Source organism: Neovison vison, chromosome 6 (genome assembly GCF_020171115.1).
Source record: "Neovison vison isolate M4711 chromosome 6, ASM_NN_V1, whole genome shotgun sequence".
In the NCBI taxonomy this organism is placed as follows: domain Eukaryota; kingdom Metazoa; phylum Chordata; class Mammalia; order Carnivora; family Mustelidae; genus Neogale; species Neogale vison.
Window position 1 is genome coordinate 216,077,498 of NC_058096.1, and position 18,081 is coordinate 216,095,578.

At 60.1% G+C, this 18,081-nt stretch overlaps 1 protein-coding gene across 1 annotated transcript; it reads left to right on the plus strand.

Moving 5' to 3' along the window:
• The first annotated feature begins 353 nt into the window (after positions 1-353).
• Positions 354-16,417, plus strand: ZNF653 (zinc finger protein 653). The gene is made up of 9 exons (XM_044254145.1): positions 354-652; positions 7,217-7,260; positions 9,300-9,515; positions 12,728-13,345; positions 13,502-13,682; positions 13,784-13,895; positions 14,981-15,095; positions 15,676-15,775; positions 15,984-16,417. Exons 1-9 carry the CDS (start codon positions 354-356, stop codon positions 16,159-16,161), a joined length of 1,863 nt encoding a protein of 620 aa, XP_044110080.1. The 3' UTR covers positions 16,162-16,417.
• Positions 16,418-18,081: the final 1,664 nt, after the last annotated feature.

The following is an 18,081-nucleotide window of genomic DNA, read 5'->3' on the forward strand; positions in this document are numbered from 1 at the left end:
CTACCCTTTCCTTGTTCTCTCTAAGATGCATTCGGGATGAGACGTGGAGAGAGGAGCCCCTACCTCCTAGGGTCTATGGGCTCATCTAGGTCTTTCTTCCCGTGGCTGGCCTCAAACCTCAGCCCCTCCCTCGGTCTCTGCGAAGTTAAAAAGTTTAACAGAGGAAAAGAGTAAGAGAAGAACGGGTCACCGCTCGCGCTTGTGGCGCGCATGCGCAGTTTCTGCTCTCGGTCTCCTCTTGGCGCCTTGGGGCAGTGAAAGTCCGTGAGAAATTTCCCGTCGGCGCGGAAGATGCGCGCCACTTCCGGCCGGGCTCCTAACAACGGGGGAGGTTGGTAACCAGGGAGGGGGGGATGGCGGAGCGGGTGCCGGAGCCCGAGGCGGAGGCGGAGGCTGAGGCGGGCGCAGGCGGGGAGGCGGCGGCCGAGGAGGGCGCGGCGGGCCGCAAGGCGCGGGGTCGGCCGCGGCTCACGGAGTCCGACCGAGCCCGGCGGCGGCTCGAGTCCCGGAAGAAGTACGACGTGCGGCGTGTGTACCTGGGCGAGGCGCACGGGCCCTGGGTGGACCTGCGGCGCCGCAGCGGCTGGAGCGACGCCAAGCTCGCAGCCTATCTCATCTCGCTGGAGCGCGGCCAGCGTAGCGGCCGCCACGGGTGAGGGGGCCCGGCCAGAGGGAGGGAGGGAGAGAGCGAGGGTGGAGACGCCCCCATCCCCGCCGAGCCTGGTCCCGCCCCCTCTGCCCACGGCCCCGCCCCCGGCACCTGTGAGCCCGCCCAGTGGCCGGGCCGCCGGCCTGGGTCTCCTACCGCCGGTCCTGGGACGCGCCTGGCTCGCGGCCCCGCCTCCCGGCTTTCCAACTGTCCAATCCTAGGATGCGCCCAGCCTCTCGACCCGCCTCTTAGTACTTGGCCCCGCCCACCAGACTTCTGGATGCCCAATCCTAGTGCCGGCCCCACCTCCAAGCCTTCTAACTACCTAGTCCCTGGAGGGGCGGCCCCGCCTCCTGAGGCCTTAACGTCCCTTCTTCCTTGCCGGGCCTTGGGATCTCAAATGTCTCATCCTCTAAAACCCCTACTGTGCCGGCTGGGGCTGTGACTGGATACACTGGGAAACGCAGCCCTGTCCCTCGTGAGGTTCTGGCACTCCATCTGGGGCTCTGTGCCTCCCCATACCCACGACCCTTCACCTCAGACCTAGAAAGACTCCTCTCGATCCAGATCGCGTTCCTTTAAACCTCTTGGCTCCTGGGGAACACCTTAGCCCATGGAGACTCAGGTGAAGAGGAAGCCCCAAGTTAGCTGCTCGGGTAGAAGGCAGGCCTTTGCAAGAGTCTCAGTCTTGAGAATGAGGAATGTGGATGCAATTCTTCCTTCCTGCCTAATAGGTTGGCGTGACAATTAAATGAGTTAAAATACAGCAGAAGGCTTAGAACGTGGTTGTCACGAGGTGAGCACTCCAAGTATTAGTTGTTATGATGATATTTGTTCTCTGTCGCAGTGCTGCGACAATATCCTCCTTGTGCCCTGGTTTTTATTTGCACACATTGCACATTGGCATGTTCCTCTGGGGGGAGATTCTAAGGGTCAAGGATCAACCAGATCCTTCTGAATTGCACTACCACCTCCCTGGGGTGGCAGGCTGGCTTATATGCCCAAGAGTAAATCAGGAAATGCTGGGCATTTAAAAAACTCAAGTTAATGTTCCATTTTTGGAGTTTCTTTTCTTTTTTCTAGACAGCGCAAGTGGGGATGGTGGAGGGTGAAGGGAGAGCCGAGTGAGAAGGAGAAAGAATCTTAAGCAGGCTCCACACCCAGTGCAGCGTGGAACCCGTCATGGGGCTCTGTCTTACAGCCCTGAGATCGTGACCTGAGCTGAAATCAGTAGTCCCACACTTAACTGATTGAGCCACCCAGACACCCCCCGACACACATTAGTAGAGTTACTGATTCAGTTAATCTGGGTAGAGTTGCAGACCTTTGCTTTTTTTCTGCAAAGCTGCCAGGGAGACATTATGTGCAGCTGGAGTTAAGAACCACTGGCCAGAGGGAGCTCCTGGAGGTCCCTAAGCTGAAAGTGGTATTTTCATTTAAAAAAAAATATATTATTTATTTATTTATTTAACAGAGAAGAGGGGAAGCAGGCTCCCCGCCGAGCAGAGAGCCCGAAGCGGGGCTTGATCCAAGGACCCTGAGACCATGACCTGAGCCAAAGGCAGAGGCTTAACCCACTGAGCCACCCAGGTGCCCCTGAAAGTGGTACTTTAAGAAGCTCAGTTTGTGTAGTCCTGCAAGACTGGAGCCGGGACACTGAGACAGCCCAGGCCATACATGGCAATAACTGGGCCCCAGGACACATGGGTAGTCGGGAAAATACAAACCCTGAATGAGGGGTCTCGGTGGGAAATGGACATGACCAGAGATAGGGGGTCACTTATTTCAACTCTTCAATTATTTGTACCTGTCTTGCTCCTGGAAGATTTCAGTTCAAGACTATGTGCAACTTGGACCAGAAGACAGAAATGAAAAGTGGGATGAAAAGGGAAAGGAGAGGTGCTGGGTGGCTCAGTAAGTTGGGCATCTGCCTTAGGCTCCGGTTGTCATCTCGGGGTCCCAGGATCAGGCCTGCCTCGAGCTCTCTGCTTGGCGGGGAGCCTGCCTCTCCCTCTGCCTCTACCCCTCCCCACTGCTTGTGCCTGCACTCTCTGTCAAATAAATAAATAAAACTTAAAAAGAAAAGATAAAGGAAAAGGAGGGACACGGTGGGGCCAGGATCTGTGCTATTGGATTGAAACAGAAGTCACAGGGGACATGGCCAGGGCAGTTTTGTGGCATAGTGAATTAAAAACCCAACCAGAGGGGTTTAAAAGACATGAAGACGTGGGAACAGAGAATGGGCCATAAATTTCCCTCAGAACCATCCTAGCAGCCAGTGGGAAAAGGGAAACAATGGCCAATAGTAGGGTTTCCGGTACCCATTTGTTTAGGGAACGCTTCATCAGCACCCACTGTGTGCCAGGCACTGGCGTGAGTGCTGAGTGCCAGGCACTGGCGTGAGTGCAGCAGGAAACAGCACAGAAAGTCACTGACTTACGGAGTCGCCATTTTAGAGGCCAAAGGGCGGAGGCTTGTCCACTGTGCAAAGGCTTGTCCGCTGTATTACTTTACATTTACTATTATTTATGATCATGAATAAAGTACATGTGAGAGATTGATGGGGCTATGTAAAGAAAAAAAGTGAAATAGGGAAAGAGGAATCAGGAGGGGGCGCTGGAGGTTTAAATAGGGTGTTAGGGTGGGCTGCAGTGAGAGGGTAGCATCCGGGGTACAGACCCGAAGGAGGCTGGGAAAGCCATGCAGATAACTGCAGGAAGAGTGTTTGAGGAAGAAGGAGTGGCAGGTGCAAAGGCCCTGAGGCAGAGCCCAGCCTGGTGTGTACATGAGGCAGTGAGGAGACCCATGTGGCTGGAGCACAGTGAAAGGATGAAGAGTGGGAAAAGACGAGGACAGGAAGATGACAGGAACTTACAGGCTGCGTGGAGGACTCTGGTTTTTCCTCCCAGTTAAGTGGGAGGCCTGATAGGATTTTTTTTTCTTTGCTTTTTTTAAGTACAGAATTTCAGACAGAGAGGTCCCATATCTGGCTTGTATTTTAACAGAAGCACTCTCCAGGGTATGCGTGGCAGGAGGATTGGGTGAGGGTTGCCCTGAAACAAGGTTGACAGAGCTGGCAGTCTTTGATGCTGGTGATGGTCTCTAGGAGGTTCACTCCTCTCTCTAGCTTTGTATGTGTTTGAGTTTTTCCTTTTACATCTTACAATGTTAACAAGAAAATCAGAGGAAGCACACGGACTCCGATGTTGAGGCTCTGGGAGGGGAGGTCCAGAGCTGGCAGACCGGGAGGGAGCTGACTGCACCGGTCCAGGTGAGTGAGGCGGGGCCGTGCAGAAGTGGGCAGAAGTGGGCAGAAGTGGCTGAAATCAGGGCCAGCAGGGTTTGCTGATGGGTGTGGATATGAGAAACGATGACCCCCAGGTTTGGACTTGAGCACCTGGAAGGTTGCAGGGGCCGATAACAGAGAAGGGACAGGTCGGGGGACAATACAACAGCTCACGTGTGAGATGTCTGGGAAACCCCTACGTGTAGTGCTGGGGAGGCGTGCTGGTGGCGGTGCGGTCAGGAGAGGGCCAGGTGGGAGATCTGGGTTTGGGGGTCACCAGGCCAGTGATGGTATGGTGCCAGAGGTTGCTAAGGGGGCGCAGGTACACACACAGATCTGAGCCTGGCACTCGCTCTCTCTGATCAGAGAAGTCCGGGGGACAAGGGAGAAGCAGCAGCCAAGAGGCTGGGGCAGAACTTTCTGGGCCAGCATCCTGGAGGCCGAGGGAAGGACCTGCCGTCTGACACTGCTGGGCCGAGGGAGGCAGCCACCCCCAGGGTCTGGAACGGGACAGTTTGTGGTGGAGAAGACCCTGACTCGAGGGCCTCAAGAGAGACGCAGGAGAAGACAGGGAGACTGCACACACGTATAGACAGCTCCAAGGGAGTGGGGAGAGGAATGGGCAGGACTTGGCAGGGAAGGGGCTCCGGATTATTTAAATCCAGTGTCGGACTGGTGGTGTGTTGGGACACGGCGGGGATGAGGGAGTCGAGCATGAAAGCAAATGGCAGAGGAGAGCGAAGGAGAGCTGTTGGGCACCCTTTGGGGGCTGGCCACTGCGGGGAAAGCAGAGCCCCAAGGAAGCCCCAGAAGCTGCTGCCCTCAAACAGGGTGATGTGTAAGGGCTGGAACCCGGAGAAGTGGCCGGGGGGAGGGAAGGCAGTTTGAGGTCTGGCCTCGTTTAATCGCCACAGCGACTCCGTGTGGGAGGCACTGCTGTTTTCCCCACTTCCCAGGTGAGGACACTGAGGCTCAGAGGGGACAAGACCTGCGCAAGGTCACACAGCTAGTCAGGAGCGGAGAGGAGACTTGAACTTGGATCTGAGGCACCCAGCCCGTCCCCAGCACCAAGCGCCGTTCCCAGTCATGGCAAGGGTCTGAGCGCACAGAGGCGGCCGCGGGTGTTTGCACTTGGCCAGCCTGCCCCTCGGAGGGAAGGAGAGAGCTGTGGGAGGGGATGGAAGCATCTGGGATGGGGGCGGCCGGAGACCTGGACGAGGGCAGAGCCAGGAGCAGAGGAGCCAGGGGAACTGTCTTGGGACCAGACTCGGGGTGCAATCCCAGGACAGGTGTGATCAGCCTGGACAGGTGGGGTAGATGGCGAAGCTGACAAGAGCCCCTGGACGGCCTGTCAGGATGATTTGTATGGAAAGCACGGTCTGGGCCATAGTGGGGAGGCCAGCGTTCCAGGGCCGGGCTCTGTGAGAACATCAGTAATAATCACAGTGATCATCTCTACCATTACTGAGCAGTTACTTAGTCCCCGGGGCCACGCTAAGCTCTTGCAGTGCGTATAACCTCATGCCAGGCCCACAAGAAAGGGACAGTTATGACCCCACGCTACAGATGGGGAACTGAGGCATGGGGAGACAAGGTCACCCGGGGTCTCAGGGCCTCCTGCTGCGGCGTAGAAAAGGAAGGATGAGGGGCATCTGGCTGGTTCAGTTGGAGACCCTTCATCTCGGGCTCATGAGTTCAAGCCCCACGTTGGGTGCAGAGATTACTTATTTATTTTTTTAAGATTTTTTTATTTATTTGAGGGCGAGAGAGAAAGAGAGTGCAAGTGCGGGGAGGGGCAGAAGGAGGAGACAGAGAGAGGAAAGGGTGAATCTTAAGCAGACTCCCTGCTGAGCGATCTCATACCCCTGAGTCCAGAGCTGAGGTCCAGAGTCAGACACTTAACCCACGGAGCCACCCAGGTACCCCGGTATAGAGATTACTTAAATAAATTTATTTTATTAAAAAAAAAAAAAAAAAAAGGAAAGATGAGGGAGAAGCCAGAGCAGGTGGGCAGATCCAGAAGCGTGGTGTCAGGAAGGCAGAGGGAGCCTAACTCCAAAACACCTGCCTCAGCACACATAGAGCCAGTGCTGGGCCACAGTACGGGGTCAGGATCCCACCTAGTGGTTCTGGTGGCCATCTGGGGGGTGGGAATCCTTGGTGGGCCCCCAATGCTTAGGCCTCTGTCATGGCGGCACATGGTCAGGGTGTCATACTCCGGCCAAAGTGGGGAAGGCCCCAGAAGCTGGTGACATGGTGACCAGAGCATGTGGGCCCGAGCTGGCTGCAGGGGCGGCACTGATGGAGGGGGCAGCACCTTGGGTGGGGGCCCACATAGAGCCTGCAGTTAGGGCAGGGGCAGGGTCTTTAGCAGGGCCAGCCCTCCTGGCTTGGCCTGACGGTCTCCGCAGGGATCTCAGCCAGCCTGAGGGGCGGGAGCTGCTGGGCCCTGGATAGGGCCAACTCCATGAATGTCCTTTTGTTATGGAATAAACGACCACGGATCTAGTGGTTTAAAACCACATGAATTATCTCACATTTCTGTGGGTCAGGACTCTAGCATGTGTAGGCTGGATCTTTTGCTCAAGGTCTCACAGGGCAGAAACAAGGCTTTCAGCTGGCCGCATCTTCATCCGGAGGCTCAGGTAGGGAAGGAGTGGCTTCCAGACTCCCTCGGAGCATTGGCAGAATTCATTCCCCCCTGCATTGTACAGCTGAGGTCCCCACAGCCTTGAGGCCGTCTACCAGGATTGCTGTCAGCTCCCAGAGGCCGTTCTCAGGTCCCAGCCCCTCATAAGCCATTCCTATCCTCGTACGCAAGGGCTCCCCTGATTAGGCCAGGCCCACCTTGGAAAGCTGCCTCCCGATTCATTCCAAGTCACCTAGGCACAGGAGTGGTATCCCAGCATATTGTCAGGCCGCCCCACTCATGGGGAGAGGATTACAGACAGTGTGTGACCCGGGGGTAGGAATCGTGGGGCCAGTGTAGAATTCTGCCTGCCACACTGACTTTCTGTTACCCTTTTCTGAGTTCTCCACTCCCTGGCCACAGGCCCCTGGGCAGGCAGCCTCACTCCTCAGTCTTATTTTCCCACACTTGGTGAAATGGATGGCGATGCTAGACCACAGTCCCAGGGCTGGTGTCTGTGGAGGAGAGAGATCACATGCGGACCCCGGGGAAACAGGACAACAGCTACAATTCGGCCTTGGAGCAGGGTGCCGTCACTGGCTCAGCGTCAGCCATGCCCTGTGTTCACTTCCCCTGCCTCTCTCTCTTACAGGAAGCCTTGGGAGCAGGTCCCCAAAAAGCCAAAGCGGAAGAAAAGTAAGTGGGGGTGCAGCCAGCAGGGAGGGGATGGGTGTTGGGAGCAGGTGGCTTTGTTGTTCATTCCCTCAGTCATTGGCAGGCCCCATCTGTGGAGCGCCTGCGCGGGACAGTGCTGAGTGGACCAGCCCAGACCCAGCCCTGACCTCCCAGAGCCCATGGTCTCAGGGGAAGACAAGGGACAGGCCCAGCAGGGCCGTGGCAGGGAAGTAGGGACACTGGGGGCCCAGAGGAAGGGCCTGACCCAGCTGGGCCTGCGGAGAGCTTGGGGACGAGGGCAGGAAGGGGACCGGCACCTGTGCTATGCCCAGTGGGGGTACCCCACCCCCCCATCTCATACATAAAAGGCCAAGTCCCCACCCCATGCTGCACAGCTGACAAGGGGCCAGGCCAGAGCACACACCCATGTCACCCGAGCCGTCCCCTTAGCTCCTGCACTGTCCTGCCTGATGCGTGGGAGTCACCCAGGGAAGAGCTGGACAGGGCAGAGGGAACAGCTTGTGTGGGGGCCTTAAGAGCACGTCACGTGCCAGGCTGAGAGGAACAGGGCACGAGCAGTCGGAGCAGAGGCCTGCCACACGCCCCTCCTACCCCCGGGCCGCAACCTCTGAGCCCCCGCTCTGTGGGTCTCAGGCCTTGTCCAGCAGGGTGAGGGCCAGCAGTCTGGGAACAGCCGTAGGTGGCCGTGAGTCCCGTCCCTTCTCACAGTTGTCAGAGGCAAGGGCCGAGCTAAGCCTGTGGCCTCCCAAGTCCCAAAGGGGTGAGGAGGGAATAAGGAGACAAGTGCGGTCTGGAGGGGCGGCTAGGGGCGGGGTCCCTATTGTCCCCACGGTCATCACAGAGTTGAAGTCCCCAGACAACATCCCTAGGCCCCAGGACCCTTCTGGGCACCCTCCTCATCTCCCAAGCTGGAAGATGGGCAGGACGGCTTCCTCCCCCTTGGCTGCAAGGCCAGCATCATTAGACAAATGACAGATTCCATTTCTTGAGCATTCAGAGTGTACCCAGCCCTGTCCCATGCCCTGTCCTTGTCTTCCCTGCCTCCCCTCTGGCAGCCCGCAAGGAGTGGGGATGGTTTCTCGCCCCCGGCCCAGAGGAGGCAGCTGAGGTTCAGAGAAGCTGGATCCACCCGGCTACAAAGTGGCAGTCAGAGTTTGAACCCCGCAGTCAGGCTCCACTGGGCCCACCTCCTTGAAGCATCAACTCATCCAGCAAGCCATCCTGCCAGGCCCTGCATGGGCACTGGGGACACAAGAGGACCAGCAGACAGGTGTCCTCGCCCTTGGGGAGCTGGCACTCTAGCAGGGAAGACAGAAACACAGATGGGATCTGGGTACTACCTGGAAAAAAAAGAAGAGCAAGTCAGGTCAGCTAGAAGGACACTGGGGAGGGGACAGGAGACTGAAGGAAAGACCTGAGTGAAGGGGAAAAGGCAAGGCCATCATCTGGAAGGAGACATAGTCCGTGCAAAGGCCCTGAGGCAGGGCAATACCTGGGAGGAAGCCATGAGGCTGGGATGCAGTGATCAAGGAGAAAGGCAGAGCAGGGCTTGGTGGCTCTGGGGAGGACTTTGCCTTTTACCCCCAGCCAGGTAGGAACCCTGGTGGCTTCTGGGCTGAGGAGGGCATGGCCAGACTCAAGCGTTTGCAGCAGGTGCCCTCTGCTGCAGACCGGGTAGACTGGTAGTGGGACAAATGTAGGAGCAGAGAGACGAGGGCAGAGGGGACTCAGCGGGTCCAGGCCAGAGTCTCTTCATAGCAAGCAGCTGCTGACCACCTATCACACGCTGGGCTCCACAGTTCATGTGGTTTCCCTTATCAGTGAGGACCCTGTGGCCTGTCTCCGTTCTCACCAGCGCAGACCTCACCTCGCAGAGCCTGTTTCTTCATCTGCAGATGGGGGACAGGCCTGGACAGGGTGCAGGATGGTGGCTCACCACCCGGGGAGCCAGAAGGCCAGGGCATCCTGGGGCTCTGGATGGGCGGGCAGGGGGCTGGCGATCACTGTCCCTGACCCCGCGCCCCGCCCTGTGTGTGCAGGGAGGCGACGCAACGTGAACTGCCTAAAGAACGTGGTGATCTGGTACGAGGACCACAAGCACCGCTGCCCATACGAGCCGCACCTGGCCGAGCTGGACCCCACCTTTGGCCTGTACACCACGGCCGTGTGGCAGTGCGAGGCCGGCCACCGCTACTTCCAGGACCTGCACTCGCCCCTGAAGCCCCTCAGCGAGTCAGACCCCGACAGTGACAAAGGTGGGTCCGAGGGGCGAGGGCTCCACGGCTCCTCTGGGGCCGCGTGGCCCGGGACTCCCTGCCCTCGTGGTCTCATCGGAGCGAGGAGGCTGGCGCTGGCTGGGCCAGGGATGGCGCCCCGGCCCCGCAGGCTGGCCTGCCATCTTCCAAGTCCTTCTGGGGCTGAGAGGCAGTGGCCCCCATTTCCCAGAGGGACAGCTGTGACAGCTTGGCCCACCTGTGCCTGAGGCCAGCCGGGTGGGGGTCGGGAAACCTGGCTCCGTGGCTGGAGGGAGGGGTGGGTTCTGGGCGTCCTCAGGCTCCGCAGCTCTCCTGGCCTCTGCCTCCTCCTCTGTTTTCCCTGGCCCTTTCCCTTTCGGGTCTGGGCTGTCTCCAGCCTCATCCTCTTCCCCTCTCTGCCCTGTGCTCCTCCTTCCTCCCCATTCTCTGTTCGTGAGCTCTCTTTCGTCCCCCCCACCCGCTGACTCTTCTGTTTCGTCCTCTGCCTTCTGTCTCCTGCCTTCTCCCTGCCCCCACCAGTCTCCCCCACGCTCCACTCCCTTCCCCCCCTCCCCGTCTGTCTCTCCCTGCTCTGCCCCTGCCCCTCGTCTGCCACCCCATGTGGGTCACATGTCCTGAGCAAGCAGCAGGACCAGGAGGGACTCAGTTCCCGAGGCCCAGTTGGCCCTGGTGGGGGAGCAGAGGAGGCGCGGCGGGCGGCCTCAGGATCTCGGCTTCAGCTGCGAGAAGGAGCATCGGGGCTGCTGCCAGGTGCCCTGCCGGGGCCGAGGGTGAGGTCAGTTGCCAGGGCTGAGCCTGCGCTGGCAGGAATCACAGAGCAGGTGGCATCCCAGCTGGCCGAGGGGAAGCCGTGGGCGAGAGCTGTTCCAGGTGGGCCCCCCGGCCAACGGCCATCCCATTTGTGTCAGCCAGAGCCCACCGTGCGGCCGGCCCCTCGGCCGTCCTCTCCCCGCTCCAGGTACCGCACCCCACCCCCCAACTCAACCCACCCTGAGTCTTCCCTATAGCTCTTCCGTCAGCGCCCCTTGGCTACAGTAGGGAAAAACCAAGGCCCTGGGACGAACTGTGACTGGCCCTCCTGGTGATGGGTCCACTGGGCTGGGGATGGCACCCAGAGGAGCCCCCCTTGGACCCCCACTCACTGTGACACCAGTGGCTGGGGGATCTGGCTCTCAGGAGCGAGCGCTGGGATCTACAGTCGGGGGGTTCCGCTGTGGCTGCTGGGAGGGGGAGGGGCTGTGTCCCCTGTCCCAGTCCAGTTCCCTCAGCAGCTCCCTTACCAGCTCTCTGCCTGGGGTGCCTGCTTCTCACTAAGTAGGAGAACCTCCTGCCGGCACTGTGAGAGGCTATTTCTGTGATTCAGGCCATGGTCACCCGGTAAGGAGCGCAGTCTGGCCCCTCACATCCGAAGCTACAGCTGGGGAGGCAGGCGAACCCCTAGGCTGTCCCCCCCCGCAGCTCACTGGGTGACTGCCCCCTGCTTCACGGTGGAGCCCAGGGACTCAACTCACCCTGCAGATTACAGGGTGTTGCAAGGAGGGACCGATCCCCCTACCCCACCCCTGCTGCCATCTGCGGGCCTTGAGTCAGGGATGGGGCATTACGGTAAGAAGAATAATAGAAAACATTGGTAGGGTGCTTACTCAGAGCCTGGTACTGTCCTAGGCCCTTTACACATATTTCCTCATTACTCCAAACAGCCCCTGGGGAAGGTACCAACTTATCCTCAGGCCCAGAGAGGTTATGTAAGGCCCCCACATCACACAGCTGGTGGGAGGAGCACCAAGATCCCAGCCCGGAAGTCTGGCCCCAGAGTCTGTATGCCCCATGTGACCTTCTGGGAGGGTAGGACGCGCGGTCCCCAGACAGGGTGCCCTGAGTCTGTCATGTGTATGTAACCGAGGGTCAGCCCTTGATTTTTCTGTCCCCTTTTCTCTCCATGTGTGGACTTTGGCATGAAATGGCCTGGGTGAAATGTTGGTCTCCTTGACCTCCATCACAACATCAGGCTGAGAGTCATTCATTTTTACAACCGTGTGCTCAGTGTGCACCAGGCGGCCTTCTGGGCCCTGGGGCCTGTGCTCAGGGCCCCCCCCCCAATCCTTGTGGAGCTTATGATCTAGAGGGGAAGCAGAGAAGAAACAAGATAAATAATTAAAATCTAGAGAATAGCGGAGAGTGGTATTTCGGAGGAAAATCGGGGAGAGAAAGAATGCTACCTGAGATAAGAGGGTCAGAGGCTTCCGTGAATGAACAGCATTTCAGGAAAGGGTCTGATGGAGGTGAGGGAGAAAGCCCCTGTAGGTGTCTGAGAGAAGAGTGTTCAGGCAGAGCAAACAGCAAGTGCAAAGGGCCTGAGTCCGGAGCCTGCCTAGTATCCCTAAATACGAGGATGTAGTGACAGTGGGGTTTGCTGACAAAATGAAAGTGGCTGTGAGAGAAAGAGAAGTCAGGGGCAGCCCTCGGACTTGGCTTGGCCTGAGCACCTGGAAGGACAGAGCCGCCATCAGCCCCTGAGACAGGGATGTCTGCGAAGGGTGTGGGCTTTTTCTTAGGGAAGATTCAGAGCCCAGAATTACTGAGTGGACTCTCAGGTGGCTGTGAGACACCCCCCCCCGGGGGCAGCAGAAGAGGCAGTGGGAGGTAAGAGCCCCCAGCCCCACAGGAGGTCCAGGCCGAAGCTGTCCACATGGAGACATGGGGTATGGGTAAGGGCAGTGTAATGGAAATCCGCATTTGACCTCTCTCCCTGGTTCCTGGCACAGAGCTCCTAAAACCCTTGGAATTTCCCAAGTGATGGGAATGTTCTTCCTTGTTCATCACGAGCCCCTTTGATAAGGGGCCCCTTTGGAACACACCTGAGTCTGTGCTAATCTCGGAGACTCAGGCAGGGTCCCCTAGACAGCTTCAGGAGGGGGGCTGGTCACCAAAGACACGTGATTAGTGGGGGCGGGGGGTGGGGAGTCTCTCAACCCAAGTCTGACCCCATAGGGCCACCAGAGAGGGTCCAGAAACCCAGAATTCAGGTCTGAGGCTGAGGGAGGAGAGCGTCTCTGAGGAGCAGGGGTGGTCAGGGCACAAGGGGGACTGAAAAATGAGAGGGGTTTGTGGCTCTGAGGGGGTCACCGTGCCCAGCCCCCAGTAAGCCCTCGACAGATACTGTTGCCATCACTGTTGCTATCATGACCATCCCCTTTCCTCTGTCACCACAGTGGGCAATGGCCTGGCGGCTGGCAGCTCCGACTCTTCCAGCTCTGGCTCGGGCTCCGACTCCGAGGAGCCCCCTGAGGGCCAGCCGGCCAAGGTGGCGGCAACGGCGGCAGCAGCGGCAGTCACCCCCACCAGCCCGGCAGGCAGCAGCGGGCTCATCACGCAGGAAGGCGTGCACATCCCCTTCGACGTCCACCACGTGGAGAGCCTGGCTGAGCAGGGCACCCCGCTGTGCCCCAACCCAGCAGGCAGCGGGCCTGAGGCCCTGGAGACGGTGGTGTGCGTGCCGGTGCCCGTACAAGTGGGCCCGGGTCCTGGCACCCTCTTTGAGAACATGCCCCAGGAGGCCCTGGGCGAGGTGGTAGCCAGCTGTCCCATGCCGGGCATGGTGCCTGGCTCGCAGGTGATCATCATCGCCGGCCCCGGCTACGATGCCCTCACAGCCGAGGGCATCCACCTCAACGTGGCAGCAGGCAGCGGTGCCCCCACTGGGGGTCTGGGGGATGAGGTGCCCTGCGCGGTGATGGAGGGCGTGGCGGCCTACACCCAGACGGAGCCTGAGGGCAGCCAGCCCAGCACCACAGACCCTGCCGCCTTGGCAGGCATCGAGACCAAGAAAGGTCTGGCAGGGCCAGGAGGGGGGCTGCGCCGGTCCAGGGAGGGCTGCTGGGGTCTCTGGCAGGGGTTGGGGTGGAGGGAGGGAGGGGTGGCCCTGGATCCAGCTTCACCACGCAAGTCCCCCCCCACGGACACCCGCCCCGTGTCCGCCCCCGTAGAGAAGGAGGACTTGTACATGCTTAAGAAGGAGGAGAAGGAGGAGCCTGTGGCCCCAGAGCTGGCGGAGCTGGCGGCGACGGTACCTGAGAGCACGGAACCGGAAGCAGAGGTGGACGGGGAGGAGCTGGACGGCAGTGACATGTCGGCCATCATCTACGAGATCCCCAAGGAGCCTGAGAAGTGGGTGCCTGGGCAGCGGGGGGCTGGGACGAGGAGCAAGCCACGGGCCCATAGCCAGCCTGGTGTGACAGCCCTGACGCCCCGGGCCCCTTCCCCTCCAGGAGGCGGCGGAGCAAGCGGACTCGGGTGATGGACGCCGATGGTCTGCTGGAGATGTTCCACTGCCCCTACGAGGGCTGCAGCCAGGTCTATGTGGCCCTCAGCAGTTTCCAGGTGAGACCACTGGCCCAGCAGGCTGAGCAGGGCCTGCTTCCTTTTCCCACTGCCTGTGTGCAGGCGTCTGGGCAGTGTGGCTCACAGATGGCCCCACATGGCCCCATCAGGTGCCACTGGCCTGCCTCCCACATGCCCACCTCTCAGTAGCTTCTCACTGACCCTGCCTTGGCCACAGGGTGCCAGGTGTCACCTCGCTGCCTCCCCTTCCTGCTCTCCAGTGCCCTTGTCCTGCCTTCTAGTCAGCCTGGACTCAGCCTGCTTTTGCCCCGGCCACCTTCTTGGCTCCGGATGCTTCTTCTCTGGGCTTGGCTCGGAAGGCCCCTCCACCAGGAAGTCCCCCCTATCCCCCCCAGGTCTACTGGGGTCTGCAAGCCCCAGGTCACCACACCATCAGGACGTCCCTGTAGTTTGTCCCCAGGAGCCTGGATGGGATGCCGCAAGGGCAGAGACTGTCCTGTCACATCCCCATCTGTGGCAGGGTGGCACCAGTAGGCCTTTGAATTTGCCCGGTCTCATTTTCTAGCATTGTGTTGAGCATCTATCGGGTGCCAGGCCTAGCGCTGGGCCCTAGAGCTACAGATGTGCTGGTGAGTGGAAGAATAAAAGAACAAAATAATGACTGAGGGGCCTGCCCGCCTGGACTGTGGGCACAGCACATCTCCATGGCAAAGCCTGCCTCGGGACTGAGAGCCCTGGAACCCAGGCCAGGCCTGCCACTGCCCACCCGTGAGACATGGGCCAAACCCTCTGCTCCTGGACCCTCCTCTCCCCATCCATAAAACCGGGCCAATAGCAGGGCCCCACCGCACGCAAGGTTATGATGAGGCTGCCTGATGCCCCAGCCCAGGCTCTGGCTGTCGGCGGTGCCCAAGAAAGCTGTGGCTGATCCCAGTTGTGTCCCTGAGCCTTTGCTCAGAGCCAGGAGGCCTTTGCAAGGGCAAGGGCAAGAGCCCCCCTCTTCGCTCCCCCAGAAAGCCTGGCCCCAGCCTGCCTCCCAGCTACGCTTGTCTGTCCCCATGTGGATAACCCTGGAGGTGGGCCCACGGCACCCACAGCCCCACTCCTGCCCCTCTTGCCTGCAGAACCATGTCAATCTGGTACATCGGAAAGGGAAGACCAAGGTGTGTCCACACCCTGGCTGTGGCAAGAAGTTCTATTTATCCAACCACCTGCGGCGACACATGATCATCCATTCAGGTCAGGCCCCCGGTGGCGCTGGCAGCAAGGGGCATAGGGTCATGGGCCTTGGATCTAGGGCGGAGGCAGGCGGGCTGAAACCCCAAGGAGCACTGGGTCCCCAGGCATAGGACTGTCCCCCTCCCTGGGACTGACCCCCTGCGCGCAGGCTGCTGACTCCGTGGGTAGCTGTGGTGCCTCTATCCAGTGGGAGGGCACAGCTTCAGATTTTTCAAGAGGTGGGAACCTTGGATTTTTATGTGAAGTCGTCCCAAAGTTCAAATATTGGGGTCAAATTCAGACCCACTTTGGCTTGACAGTGTGCGCTTGGTGCCTCCTGGGAAGCCGAGCTCACATTTCAGCTCTGCCCCGGAGCCTTCCCCTACAGCCTCTGAGCCTCGTCCGGGGTCGTGAGCTGCCCTTGGTATTAACCGCCCTTGTCATTAGATTCAGCAGTGGCTCCCAGAGTTTGTGGGATCTGGTGTCCCTGCGCCCGGAGGGCCGGGAGCCCGCCAGGGAAACCGGTTTTGGCAGCGCGGCAGAGACGTTCCGCAGCCCCCGCCCCCCGACGGCCGCGTGCTCAGCCCCGCATCTCCCCCAGGTGTCCGTGAATTCACCTGCGAAACCTGCGGCAAGTCCTTCAAGAGGAAGAACCACCTAGAGGTACACCGACGCACGCACACCGGCGAGACACCCCTGCAGTGAGTGACAGGGTTCCCCGTGAGGTTGACGGGGGTGCTGCAGGGGAGAAGAGAGGTCCTGGGCCTGTAGCCGCAGAGGACAGGTCCACCCCTCGGGTTGGGGGTGGGGCGGGCGGCCGGGTGGGTCCTAGTGGCTTGGGCCCCGCCCCCAGTGCGGCCCCACCTCAGTCTGACCCCACCCCCGGTGTCGCCCGCCGGCTCCCGGCAGGTGCGAGATCTGTGGCTACCAGTGCCGACAGCGTGCGTCGCTCAACTGGCACATGAAGAAGCACACGGCCGAGGTGCAGTACAACTTCACGTGCGAGCGCTGCGGGAAGCGCTTCGAGAAGCTGGACAGTGTCAAGTTTCACACGCTCAAAAGCCACCCGGACCACAAGCCAGCCTGACCCATCCAACCGCTGATCGCCCCTATTTATTTGTCCGCTCGGACACGATGCCCGGGCTTGCCGGGGCCCGGACAGCCGCGGGGGCCTCCCGGACCGCCGGCCGGAAGGAGGCGCCCCTGCCCTGCCCCAGGGCTGGGCCCCCCGGGGCTGGTCCCCCCTCAACCCCACTCTATCTCTGGAGGTGGTGCCTGGGGCTTGCACTGCTAGAACTGTGTCAGAAGCAGAGCGAGATTAAAGAGCGAGAAAGGAGACGCCCTTCCCCTAGGCCTGGATGATTGGAGTGGGGTGGGTGGGCCCCTCCTTGTCTCTATCTTCATCCCTTCCTGAGCAAGGCCAAGCCAGGCGGTGATGACCCTACAAGCCAGAAGATGCCCTTTTCTTGACAGCTTCTGCTAGGCCTCAGCTATCTGGACCTGGCAGCTCCCAACACTCCCAGTCACAGGCCCACGGGTGGGAGGTTGGGAGCCTGGGAGGCCACTGGACATCTCCCAAGACTCAGGATCCTCATGCTCACTCCTAATTCTTCCCACGGAAAACACATTCCCCACCATCAAGGAGCTCAGAGACCGGTTGGGGAGATGCTCAGTAGATCCCTAAGTAAGTCTACAGCTGGGACAAGCGCCCTGCAGGAAATAGAATGATGTTAGTTTCTGGCTGTTTAAGTCGGTGGTCAGGGCGGTCCTTTCTGAGATGGTGGCATTTGAGTGTAGACCAGAATGACAAAGAGGTTCCGTCCCTGAAGAAAGCTGGAGGAGGCAAATCCTAGGGCGAAGGAACAGCCAGTGCCAAAGCCCCGAGGTAGAACGGCTCGGCTTGTTCCTGGAACAGGAAGCCGCGGTGGGGAGGGAAGTTGGCAGCGACGGGGCGGCTGCCCTGGCCCCATTTCCCGGAGGAGGATGCTGAGGTCGCCGCCGCCTCCTGGTCGCTAGCAAGAGAAGCGGGGAGCGATACGAAGCCGGCGGCCGCCAGGTGGCGCGCAAGCTGCGTGGGCCCTGGTGGCTGCAGCCACGTGACCCCGGGGACCGCATCCGCGAGCCCGGGCACGTGCCCGAGGGAGCCCAGTGGCGCCACGCGCAGATTGGTCCCTTGGCTCCTCACCAGCCCGTGGGGGCGGGGCCGCAGCTAGGCTTCATTTTACACTTTGGACCAGGGGTTATCCCAACCAGGGATGGAAGTGTCGGCGAGTATGAGCAAGTTCGGCCGCTGGGGCCACCCACGCGAGCTCCCCAAATCTCCCAGGGCTCAGTCCCCTTCGCTATCCTCGCACATCCAGAGCCAGCAGTTTCCATGGAAACCGCAGCCGGGTCCGCGCGCCCAGGCGGAGCTCCCCTCCCGGCAAAGGCACAGTTTGCAATACGATAGGAGCCGGGAGGAACACGGGGTGGGAACAAGCCTTCGTTCGGGGTCTCTAGGGTCAGCAGCCCAGGTCGCCCAGGCAAACCCGAGAGGGGGCCACCAGGGACCTGCAACGCCACCGCCCAGATTGCGCGGGCCACTGTGATTGGCCTGTTCTCTCCATCAGCGTGGCAGAGCTCTCTGCTGCGCGCTGTCTCATTGGCTCAATCTCGAGGGCATCCTCCCGCAATTGGTTCTCTCGAGGACAGTCCCTGATTGGTCAAATTAGGTTCTCCTCGCTGGGTTTGATGGCATTCTTGGACAGTCTGGAACCTAAAAGGGCGTGCAGGGACGAGGGTAGGGTGGAGGCTGTGACTCCTGGATTAGGGGCCCCGCGCTAAGCATCCCGCAGCGCCCTCCGCCAGACCGTCGGGCCGCTGTCTGTGGTGCTGAAGTCTCAGTCGAAAGCGACCCTGCCCTAGTGAGAGCACTTCCTCCCGCCTGATAGCCGTCCCGACGTAAATGTGCCCTTGAGCCCGCGCACCGAAGGAGGCTGCGCCAACCGCTATTGCCTAAGAGAGGAGC